General features: G+C 40.4%; 1 protein-coding gene across 6 annotated transcripts in view; it reads right to left on the bottom strand.

Moving 5' to 3' along the window:
• The window catches only part of MAP7D3 (MAP7 domain containing 3), a 31,524-nt gene extending 19,534 nt beyond the window's left edge, over positions 1 to 11,990 (bottom strand). For 2 of the 6 annotated variants that reach the window (XM_033118691.1, XM_033118663.1), the window contains exons 1-6: positions 11,799 to 11,990; positions 6,574 to 6,672; positions 6,397 to 6,480; positions 5,128 to 5,291; positions 1,253 to 1,367; positions 615 to 719 (exon numbers count right to left, since the gene is read on the bottom strand). In XM_033118691.1, coding sequence (XP_032974582.1) covers positions 615 to 719; positions 1,253 to 1,367; positions 5,128 to 5,291; positions 6,397 to 6,480; positions 6,574 to 6,672; positions 11,799 to 11,859 — 628 coding nt within the window. In that variant the 5' untranslated portion in view covers positions 11,860 to 11,990. The remainder of the gene's footprint in view (positions 1 to 614; positions 720 to 1,252; positions 1,368 to 5,127; positions 5,292 to 6,396; positions 6,481 to 6,573; positions 6,673 to 11,798) is intronic. The other 4 variants (XM_033118682.1, XM_033118654.1, XM_033118700.1 and 1 more) reach the window with 3 other exon arrangements.
• Positions 11,991 to 12,700: the final 710 nt, after the last annotated feature.

Below are 12,700 nucleotides of genomic sequence, written 5' to 3'. Positions count from 1 at the left end.
TATTTCATTTATAGGTTAGAAAGAATGTGAATTAATTTGAAAATAAATTATTGTGCCATTTAATGGCAATGTCTTTTGGTCAAAATATGTTTTGGTTTGGGCTACCTGAGCCCAACAAACCCATGTGATATGATTAATACACAAACCACAAAATGAGGATTTATATTGATACTTATATATTGATTTTATATACAGTGGTACCTCGGTTTTCTAACGTAATCCATGAGTTCTGAAACGTTCGAAAACAGCTGACAGTTAGGCCTCAGGATCTTGCACTCAGCGGAAGCCGTGTGACATGTTCGACTTCTGAGTCGTGTTCAAAAACCGAAGCATTTACTTCCGGGTTTACAGTGTTCATAAACCAAAATGTTCGTCAACGGAGACATTTGAACACCAAGGTACCACTGTATATACATATATTGACATTTATATTGGTATGTTGAAAATACAAAATGTTAATGACCACTCTACCTACTATAAAACAATGTGGTAGTCTTCTGAAAGAAATCTAAATGTTCCACAATCTAAAATAATAAGTGATACTATAAAAATACATATAAAGAACTAATTTCATTGATTTGAAATTCAGCGGAATACGTGAAATAACTACTCACTTTTGGCAACAGAATTCTGAAGACCTGCAGATGACATAGTTGTTTGTTTGTGTAAACCAGAAGTCTCCTGTTCGAGTTTTTCAGTAGATACAGATCGTTTCTTAACTGAGAAAAGATAACATTTACTGTACTCATATTTTAAGAAAGCATCATTAGCTGAAACAACATGAGTTCATGATGTAGTTCCATGGAGCATAAACATGCATTAATTAGGTACACAATGTTCACTGTCAGTCATTCCTTAAAAAACTACATATATATTTAACTTATGCTTTATGAAATTGTATAGAATTATATTCATATACAGGAAAATTTACAGCACATCAATAGTAAATAGGGTAGATTTAATTTATTTTTAAAATATGCATTGTATAAAGCTTATTATTAATCATTTTTATACTGATTATAAGTTTAAATGGTAAGATTTCAGATATACTGGATAAAATAAAATTATAAAATTTTCACCTGTTTCTTTTGCAATCTCACAACACAGGTGAAAAACTGTACCTACCAAAGAATACATGGCAGGACTTTCATTTAAGATGCAAAACTCAAAACCTTGTTGCAAAAACAACCTCATATTAATAACCAGCATTTAAATACGAGCATGAATGAACTTTAATAGCTGTATTAATTACCAGTTTTACTTTCGGAGTTCACTGTCATCGAGCCTTCCCAAGACCATCTTTTTTGGCGTTGATCAACAGTGTTACTCCGCTCCAAAGTACGACAGAGAACAGCTTTGAATCTTTCCTATTTAAAATATATGCCAACAATTTTTAGATATTCCTTATAGTGGTTAGTATAATTTTGATATGTGGGTTACAAAACAACACCATCGTCAAATTTTTATATCAGGCAAAAAATCTTTTGTATCAGGTAAAAGTTAAAAATAGATACATGTTGGGGCAGCCTGATAGCTCAGTTGGTTAGAGCACGAGCTCTGAACGACAGGGTTGCCGGTTCCATTCCCACATGGGCCAGTGAGCTGCGCCCTCCACAACTAGATAGAAGAAAACGAGCTGCCGCTGAGCTTCTGGAGGGGTGGCCGGATAGCTCAGTTGGTTAGAGCTCAAGCTCTCAACAACAAGGTTGCCGGTTCAATTCCCACATGGGATGGTGGGCTGCGCTCCCTGCAACTAAAAATTGAAAACAGCGACTGGACTTGGAGCTGAGCTGCACCCTCCACAACTAGATTGAAGGACAACAACTTGGAGCTGATGGACCCTGGAGAAGCACACTGTTCCCCAATATTCCCCAATAAAATTAAAAAGAGAGATGTTTCAGTTATTAGTGCTTTTCCTGAATAACTAGGTTTTAATCTTACAAATCAGAATCGAGGAACTGACCGTACCTCCCTCTGCTTATATCATTAGGAAATCTAGAACCAAATTTGTAGCCTATTTCTAGCAACTATATAAAGACTGAGTGGTCCACTTTTGTGTTTGCTAATAATACCTTAAATTTTATTACTTTCCTACTTTAATTTCCCCCTCTGCTTGATTCCCTCAAGCATTTATCATCTGGTATGGTATGTATTTTTTAAAATATATCTGAAATTCTTTTTAGAATGAGGCAGGAAAAAAATCAACTAACACACATAGAAGTGAAATCTATGTCAGGGTCATCTATTATACCCACATTTATAACACCTTAAATTCTGGTGTTAACTAATACAGTTTTTAAAAAAATAATCCATGTGTTTGTCTTGACCTCAACTTCAATTTAAACTGCTCAGGATAACAGCTATACAAATGTGAATGTCACACTATGGCAAAACAACTCCACTTCCAGAAATGAGGTGGTTTTCTTTTCTTAGATATTTTTCATCCCTGTGCTATAGCATACCATAGGCTATACTCAGGTAAGCAAATCAACTGCAGGGCCAGAAGGTTTTCTATTTTTCCTTGACAACGCCCGTTTCTTAGCAACATCATCCTTACAATGTCCCCACCGTTTCTCTGTCTCTCTGAGGGCGATGAGGGTAAACATACCAGGAAAATGGAATCATCCATATCCTCTGCGGAGAATAGCAATTGTAATTCTTAAAATAAAATTTATCTAACGGTAGGTAATATTTTAAAATTGTATTTTCTGGAAGGAGAACTGACTCTGGGTGGTGAACACACAATGTGATATATAGATGATGTAATACAGAATTGTACACCTGAAACCTATGTAACCTTACTAACATTGTCACCCCAATAAACTTCAATTAAAAAATTATATTTTCTAACAGAAAGTTGTTCTAAATTACTTAGAAACTTAGAAAAACTAAAAACAGACTAATTTTGTATTATAAAACATTTCTGATTCCTAAGAATTCTATACTGCTGTTTTCAAATGCACTGACCCTCTGTGCTCCGAGGTTCCTTCCAGCATCTGTGGCTCAGATGTATCTCCCACTGTAGCGCCCCCACCTCCCTGCCCCAGCCTTAGTGTCCCATGGCCCCTGCTCTGCTGGGACTTCCCAGCTCTCTAGGTCTTTTCTCTTTGTCTTTCTGCCTCTTCTCCTGCCACGTCTCTGGCTTCCTTTCTGTCTGCAGTGTCATTTTGCTGCATTCTCTCTCTTGGATTCCTCTTTCACTAAGATGATATTTTTTTCTCTCAGTCCCTAGGACTATCTCTCTGCTCCAGGGACCCTCCCCCACTTTGCACACACAGTTTAGTTTTGCTTTCTTTGGTTTTTTGTCTTAGGTCTCTCTCTCTCTCATTCTGTTTAACATAGGTAAGTAAATTAAGATGATGTTTCACAGAGGAAAATGGAAAGTGACAGGAATTCTGAGAGTCCATCAAATACTGAACTTGTGAAAAAAGACAGACATAAACAACCATAGAAAAAGGTTCAGGGGGTGGCCGGATGGCTCGAGCTCTGAACAACAGGGTTGCCGGTTCAATTCCCACATGGGCCAGTGAGCTGCGCCCTCCACAACTATATTGAAGACAGTGAGCTGCCGGAGGGGTAGCCGGATGGCTCAGTTGGTTAGAGCGTGAGCTCTCAACAACAAGGTTCCTGGTTCAATTCCCACATGGGATGGTGGGCTGTGCCCCTGCAACTAAAGATTGAAAACGGCAACTGGACTTGGAGCTGAGCAGCACCCTCCACAACTAGATTGAAGGACAACGACTTGGAGCTGATGGGCCCTGGAGAAACATACTGTTCCTCAATATTCCCCAATTAAAAAAAATAAAAAAAGAAAGGAAAAAGGTTCAAAAGGACAGAAAAAGTGGTACTGGATCATGGATGGGGAGGAAATGTCACAAGGGCAGTTCTAGAAGGAAGACCCACAGATGGAGGTAGGAGCTGGGGCTGAGGCATGTGCCAGAGCAACTATGTGCACAAGGAAGGAGGAAAAGTGAGCAGCAGAGAAAGACACAGAGAAGAAGTCTCGCGGGGAGTAATGGAACCAAAGAGAAAAGAGAGAAAAAGATATTTAAAAATTAGAGCAACAGAAAAAAAAAGAGAGAAAGATAAAAACACACATACTGAGAGAACAGGCAGAAAGTTCAAAGATGGGGAGAGAAAAAGAAAGAAGCTAAAACAAAGAAAGCAAAAAGAAAAGTGAGGCACAAAAAGACCAGAGTCAGAGAACCAGAATACAAACTAAAATTTATTTAGGGATACTTGAGTCTCACTGAGATAAAGAAAAAGAGAATGCCAGCAAGAAAGAGAATGGTGTCACACAGAATGTGCTGGATTCAGAAGAAAGAGTCAAGGATAATCAGAGTAAAGTAGTGGAATGACCTACAGGTGAAAAATTTGGTGTCAGAGAGAATCATACAGAATGAGACAGGTAGCCAGATGCAATAAAAGGCAAACTGACTGAAGAGGGACAGAAGGGACCGAAGAGAGGGCATCACAAAGGGAGCGACTCATACCAAGAGAGTGCCAAACACCAACAAAGAGTCCGGAAAGGAAAAGAGAGCAGTGGGCCACAAAACAACACCAAGAAAGAAGAGAATGTGAGGAACAGGAGGGCGAGGAAGCGGGAGGAGAGAGTGAGTGCACACGAGAGGGGGCCAGGAGAATGTGGAAGGGAGAGCAGTGCTCTGCATTTGGCTGGGACTCAAAGGCTGGGACTCAGTCACGCAGTTAGAGGAGCTGTGAGAAGTGAGCCTGTCAGATGGGGGACTGTCAAGGAGGACCAGACGGTGGGTCTGTGAGTATTAGGAATTGGGCCAACACTGAAAGCTTTTTGGTAGGAGAGAGAGCCACTCAGAGCAAACCCCACGCCTCAGGCACCCGGTGTGCCACGTCCTGAAGGTGGACAGGGCTCTCTCTTCCTGGATCTGCACGGTTCCTTTAAGCTCAGCCAGTGGGTCTAAACTTCTGGGATCTGACCAGACAGGGGCAAGAGACTCTAACGTTTCAGGGAAGAAGAAAGGAAGAAATGGGATTGGTTCCCTTTCCACAGGTTGGACAGATAAAGGCAGAGAAGGGCTTAAAAAAAAAGTATTCCAGACCCAGGCAACACACTGTATCATCTGATTAACAGGCTAGAAAAATATGTACCTTTTCTTCCCGTAATTTTTGTTTTCTTTTTTCTTCTGCAGATATTCTCCTCTGTTCATCTTTTTCTTTTTGTTCTCGGAGCTTTCGTTGTTTTTCTTCCATCTGTTTTTCATACTGGATCTTGGCCTTTCTTTCTTTTTCAAGTAGCTGTATTTCTTTATTAGCTGAAATATTCCAAATACAAGGTGTGTAAGAGCCAATAAAATATTTAAGTTTTCCACATTACAAAAGGAAAAACTTAATATATCTCATTCTCTTTCTTAAAAATAACCTGTGCTAATATCTAAGGATTTATTATATAAGTGAACAGAGGTGGCCACTAAACACTCATTTTCACTGGGTGTTCATTTAACTCCAGAGAACTAACTAGCTTAGATAGATGACTCTCATCCTGTCTGAACCAAACTTCCAAATTAAGAAGAAATAGTTCCGCTTATGTGATGTTTCTGCTGATTTGAGCTAAAAAGTCAAACCCCACCAGCTTAACATGCTATACTTAAAATAAGAATTAAAAAAAAAATACATGGCCAGAATATATATATTTTTTCCTTCTACTAGGAAACTTCTTTCAAAGGGCTCATCTATACAGACCAAATTAAACATGCCAGTTCATGGACTTAGTCACATACCACACTTTGTTTTCCTATATTCAAATTTCCCCTGGCTTAAGCCTGGAGAGCATCTATGCAATTGTAAAATACTCTCCTACTAAGAGCTCGGAAGAAACAGCTTCTCACCAAAACAAAGGTAATTGATATTCCATTTGAATGAAGTTAAGCACTAGCATTGTAAGTGGATTTACAAGACCAGGGGAGAAAAATACATACTTGAGAAAGCATTCTCTCAAGGTATAGAAAGATTACTCTTTTACATCCTAATTGATACAAAGTTACACTAGAGAAGCATACCAATCAGTGAAAGATACCTTATCTGTTAGGATTCTTAGCAATTTCATTTTCATGTTTAGTATCATTTCTACTGAAATCCCATTCTACTTGTTCCTACAAATGTTGAAGAAATTTTCGTACTTTAGTTTTCAGAAAATTAAAGCTAACAGAAACTACTACTTCAAAAATGAAACAATTTAGTCAAACACCATGGGCCTTCTTGATCTGATTTAGTATAAGCATTTAGTCTCATGTAATGCATATTATAAAAAGTATAATCTATCATATAAACAGATTGGGAAAATTAAGTAAAACCACTTTGGAAACATATAACCTTAATATAAAATTCATTCTGATTTTCTTAAAAAAGTCTAAAATATACCATCTTGTTGTCGTCTCATTTCTTCCCTGCGCTCCTTTGCTAATTTTTGTTTTATGTCATTTTTAAGCACAGATCCATCTATTACTAAAAAAAAAAAAAAAGAACAGAGATTAATAGGGTATCAAATGTTAATGATATGACACTTTGACATCTATCAAAGCATTCCAGAAATTATACCTGGTTTAAATGCTGATCTTGTACTTGAGGATTGGGATGGAAGAGAGCTGGAGGCACTCTGATTCCGTCTTTCTTTAGCAATGGCCTGAGCGGCAGCAACTAAAATACAGGGAGATAAAGGAAAGGGATTAGATATGAAGAATACAAACAGCTAATACAGGGGGTGGCAAAGCATAGCCAATTGTGTCTTTGATGAGAAAGGATACCATCTCTTCTGTAAGACAAGTCATGGGGTGTTAATCAGGGTCAACAACAAAAGACATACTGAGTTCATGATGTTCAACAATAATTTCACAAAGAATTGAAAGTGTGTGCTGTGGATGTGCCAGCATATCTGTGGACACAGAGAGATTTGTTAGAGGGAATAACAGCACAAGTCTGTGGATGAGTAGGTGCTAATGATTAACAGCTTTCAAAAATGCATCAGACAAGACACTGCGCCTAGTACTAGAAAAACTGAGCTGGCAAGGAACTGGAAAAAATGTTTCGCCATAGACTGGGAATTTAGAAAAGATGTGGAATTTATGGATCTTCATTTGGAAGCAAAGTGTCAACAGTGAGATCGTCAGAGACAGGACCCAATATTAAGGAGTACATTCATTTATAAATGACCAAGCAGGGGCTTTCTACCCCGGTGGCACACTAGTCTCCTAAATTGCTTTAAAAAATTAGCAATGCCTGCCCCTTCCTGCCCCCACTCTCCGGTGGTGGGGCCCAGGCCTTTGCAGATGCTAAAAGCTCTATTCTAATGCAGTGAAGGTGGAAGACCACTCAAGGAATTTCCTATTAGATGGTATTGTTCTAGGTAGAAAAATGTCAAGCAAATATAAATTACACAATAGGAACTTACATATGTCTTGTATAAGCAGGCAGAAGAGTGGTACATAAACTTCAATAGGGGGTTGGGGGGTGAGGAATATAGTTAATAATATTGTGATAAGTTTATATGGTGACAAATGATTACTCGATTTAGTGTGGTGATCACATCGTAAGGTATATAAATGTCAAATTACTATACTGTACACTTGAAACTAATTTAACATTGTATACCAACTACTTAAATTTAATAAATAAACTTCAATAAAGGTGAAATATAATGGCAGCACAATTTGAGGGAAAGAAAAACTAAAATTCTAGATGATATACATACACATTATTATAGGGTTTTCCCTGAAACCTTTAATACCATGTATGGCTGTTTCTAAAATGCCCCACAATAATGGTCATCTTCAGGAAGAATCTGGAGAATAACACTGAAAACTCTCTTCTACCCTGGTATAAAAGCACAAGAAATATGATCCGGGGGTTCTGCATACGATTCTGGTTTCTATGTATCAAGGAAAATGTAACAGCTGATGATGGGCAGTTAAAATAATTAAGGGAATAGAGGGGCTGTCGTTGTACTCATAGAATGAAAGGACTCTGAGATGTTAGTTGCCGCTGAGGAATGATATCTGGGAGTCATTTTACAGAGTAACCTTGAAAGTGACATCACAATGGCGCCATAGGGATCACCATTTCAAAAGGGAAAAAGGATTTTTTTTTTTTTTTTACCCCAGAGACCTAACAGCTCAGATAATCCATGACCTAGCTAAATTTGAAGATTAGACTCTTCCCAGCTTCCTTAATAATTCAACTACTGGCAATTTTGTAGACCACAATAATCCTCTGAATTTGAATACTAGTGTATTAAGAAACACTCTTAACTATGCTCTATAAATTAATTAAGCCTTCCTATATATATACCCCCTCCCACTCGCAACATTTCTCTGTGAGCAGAGAGAAAACAAGCTGTTTTTGCACATTTGGTTTTCTTGCTTAGAAGTCCTAAGGAAAGTCTATATTTTGGCACAATTTAGCTGACCATAAGGGCAATTTGTCTCAAAATGTACAATTTACCAAATTTAAAGATCTTATTAAACAGAAGAAACCTTAGACTTAGCTGTAGTGGGAATATAAAATCATATAAAGGTTAATGTGGTAATATAACATCAAATCTGATTTTCAGATCTTTGTATCAAAATTCCTACTGGCAAAAAATACATTCACCAAAAGGGCAGGCTCTAAAAATTATTTAAAATATCCATGCAATGGAAGAAAGCCTTTATGTCTGGACTTACGAGAGTGAATGTTTTATTCGGCTCCATAGAATGAGGGAATTTATTTACCATTCATTTTAAAGTAACAGTAAGGTGCAAGAAGTATACCACAGTATTTCAGTAGTTCTTATACTAATTCTAAATCCCAAAGTAAGGTTAAAAGTTACCTTTGCTTGGAGATTAAATACAAAAATTTGTAGAGTTTATTACTAAAACTGAATTACGAATCTTAATTTATACGTATGGTACTTTCCTAAAAATTGCCATAACAAATAATGTACATCACTTCACCATATATGAAGTTCTTTTCATTTGTATTACCTCATTAAATTCTCGTAACAATCCTATAAAGTGGATATCATTGGTTTCCACATTTTTTTTTTCACATATAAGACTGAAGCTAAACATAACTTTCCCAGATCACACAGGTAGTAATGGTGAAGCCAGAACTTGACTGAATTGTAGATTAAGAAGCAACTATACTTCGAAATATTATATAATTATTAAGGACCAGACTATACATAACCCACTTAACCTTTATATGTGTTAATTCATTATTCTCACCTCAGCTACTTTCTAAGGCTACTTCTATTTAAAATATCACAAAAAAGGAATTAAGATCTAAATGTACAAAGTTGATTCAACAATAAATAAATTACATATATGGGTTTTGGTTTAAAATATACTTTGAAAATACAGCAATGGAATGATTTTTAAATAAGCATTTACCATTCTTTTTCTTTTTAAAGAAAGTGCTATTATGCTGTGGCTAAGGAAGGCCTAAATTTAAAGAAAAAGTTTAAGACATTACAAGAAGAAAACCATTCTCCTCCTATGAGGGGAAAACTTACAATCAATAATCCTACCCAGCCCAGTAAAAGCCTCAGAATGAAATGAACCAAAAATAGGCATACTTTACGCTTAATAGGTTTTAAAAAGATGTCATTGAAATTTTGAAGCCCCTTTTGGACATAAAACACTTTAGCTCATGACTGACTTCAATACAATGGAAAATCTCTGCTTCTCTCTGTCCCCCACCCCCGTTCCTCAACACACACACGATCTGTGTCACGAGATTTCTGCTCCACTAGGACAAAATAAATGCAAGACAGAAAGAACACTCCATGACAACTAGTTCAAGAATGGTAATAATCTTCCTAAGCCTGCACCAAAGCACAATCACACTAAAATGCTTAATCTTATGAGATGTCAATGATAAATACTCATCCCCATACTTATTCAGCAATTCTGTATCGTCTGCCACTGATATTGCTCTTGAAATCATTCAGAATTCAACATAAAATCTGTAACCCCACCTATCCATGACCTTTCTTCACCAAGATCCTTTCTTCTGTACTCATGAGAAATATATGATCACATAAACCAGAATTTTATGAGTAGGAAAGGGCATAGATTGCAAAAAATGACTGAACAGTTTTTTTTATTGTTATAAAAAGAGCTATGGTTGTGTGGGCAGAGAAGAACCATACTATGAAACTAATTGTTACAGATTAATAGATTTAGCGCTACTCACTGTTATTTGGACAACAGAATAAAAAGAAGCAACTGCCACAAAGTGGCAAAACACTTCAAAGGGGACAAAGGGGGAGTCTTTGTCCCCTTGTCCCCTTCAGGAAGAGCTGAGACCATGAGGGCAGTTCTGGGCTAGCATGTGATGTTTTCAATTTCTAACATAACATGGGCAGCAAGGATGTCAGCTATGGTTCTGGGTTAAGCCTTTTTTGCATGGCTTTTAAAGTTTCTGATTTGAAATACTGTGAATTCAAGCAACTATCCTACATAAAATTTTTAAAAATTTAAATACTTTTCCAACGTTCAATATACAAACGTTGTGGGGGGGTTATCAGGAATGCTGGTTAATTTAAATCACTGAAATAAACCAATGGCAGAAAGACTTAGGTGTCAATAAGCAATAAAACAATCTGAATTTCTTACAAACTCTCTAGGTGAACCATAAATAACAACATAGAGACTGAGCTTTTCTCCCAAAGGAAGGATGAAAGTGTATTTGCTTCTGACATTATTTGGGGAGGTGATTCAAAGCATTCTGAAGTAACATAAAGCCTCCCAATCGCAGCCAATCTAAATTAATTTTCAACTGCAAATGAAAAAATCTCTATGGATTTCAATAAAAACCAGTAAGATCGTTTTATTCAAGTTCATGTAGGAGGAAACTAGCCAGAACTAGCTAAAAGCAACCTCCCACAAGCAAGAAACACTATCTTGCTCACGTAGTAGTGGAGCGGTCTCGTGGGCTATGCAATGTACTGCCAAATTTTACAAAATTAACGATTTTTTTTTTCGGGAGGGGGGAGACTTTTTGGCGACGGGACCAATTTAGGAGAAACACTCTGAATCAGTTCAGCAATACGGTCTGCAAGACGTCCCAGGGAAGGTGACATCTTGGCGAAGTCAAGTGCTACAGCAGGCGTATGTGGAGGAACAGAGAGCCAAGTTTCATCCCAACTTCGGCTCCCTCCTCATTGCACCCTGACCAGGAGGGTGCGGAGGTAAGCCTCTGGGAGAGGCAAGGATTGCGACCGTGGGAAAGAATTAGAGCACGAGCGCCCGCGGCAGAGGGAAAACTCCAACCACCGGTGCCTGGAAGGGCTGCCCCCCGGCCGCGAGAGGCGGTCAGGGCGCGCGGGGTCCCGGCTGGCGCCCGCACATCCCGGACAGCGGCGCGTCCGTTCTGGCGGTTGCACGGACGCCGGTCGCCCCCCAACGGCAGGCTGGGCTCTGGTCCGGCCGCTGGGTCTGGGGTTCCAGCCTCCCCCGCCCAAGCAGCGCCCGTTAGTTCCGTCGCGCCCCGCCCGCGGGGGTTCGGCCGTTGGCCGTGGCAGTTGGGCCGTTGGCTGCGGGACATCAGCCACTGGCGGTACTGGCCGGCCGTTTCCCCTCGCGTCCCTGTCCCAACACGGCTCCCCATCCCCATGGGGCTCCAGCGAGGGTGAGGGGAGGAACGGACGGCTCGAGGCGACTCCGAAGTAAAGTTTTCTGCCGCCCGTCGCGCCGCTCCAACGGTCTTGGGGGGGCCACGGGAACCCCGCCTCCCACACGGCCCGAGCTCCCCCGCCCCCGCCCCAGGAGCCGCCGCCCGCTCACCCATGCGTTCCCTCAGCCCCCTCAGGGATGTGCTACCGCCAGCGCCGGCACGCTCCGCCATCTTCCGAGCAGACGGGCCCGGAGGAGCAGCTAGCGCTGCGGCCACAGTGCGCAGGCTCTGGCGCGGGCGCTGCTCAGGCCTCGGCCGCGGCGCCGGTGGGCGGGGTAGGGCGGGGCCCGAAGGGCCGCCCCGCCCACCCGAGACCCGCAAACTGGGCCTCGCTGCTCTCCACCCGCCACGTCGTGACTGGCTGGGCAGAGACCACCTCGTCTAAAGAAACCCTCTTCTACGTTCCTCGCTCTCCCCGCACCCTTATTGTGGGCCAGCCAATCATCACGCGGCTTGGCCACGCAACATTCCTTTTCACCTCATATCACTTCTACCTGGCAACGTAGTAACATTCCTTCCTTCCTTCATTCGTTCACTTGGGGAGCTTTTACTGAGTGCCTTGTGGGTGCGCTTATATCACGGGTTTGCTAGTCTTTGAAACACTACACAAAGAAAGGCCCAAGTTGGGGGAAGAGGCCCAGGGACAGGTTGGGAGAGAGGTTCCTTTGAGATGCTAGGGATCCTATCACTTTCTTAAATTGTTGCAGAATAAATCAGGACACCGTTAGGTCTCAGAGTTGCATGAATTATTTTTACGATGCTTGTGGGTCTGTAAAGTGAGGGAGAGGATTTACTGGCATTAATCTTTCCAGATTTTGGAGGAGGCCCTTCGAGTTTGCAGAATGTTTTCCCACTCACCAGGAAAAACTTCACCAGCCAGATGCGCCTTTGAGGGGCAGGCATCACTTAATGTTTAAGCTTGTGTGTGCAACGTGGAGTCACCCCCATTATTAGTTTGGTTTGGCGCACGGTTATAGGGAGCAGTTTAGGGATGGGAGTGTAGATATGGTGC

Source organism: Rhinolophus ferrumequinum, chromosome X (genome assembly GCF_004115265.2).
Source record: "Rhinolophus ferrumequinum isolate MPI-CBG mRhiFer1 chromosome X, mRhiFer1_v1.p, whole genome shotgun sequence".
In the NCBI taxonomy this organism is placed as follows: Eukaryota; Metazoa; Chordata; class Mammalia; order Chiroptera; family Rhinolophidae; genus Rhinolophus; species Rhinolophus ferrumequinum.
This window is presented reverse-complemented; position numbering and strand designations above follow the sequence as displayed.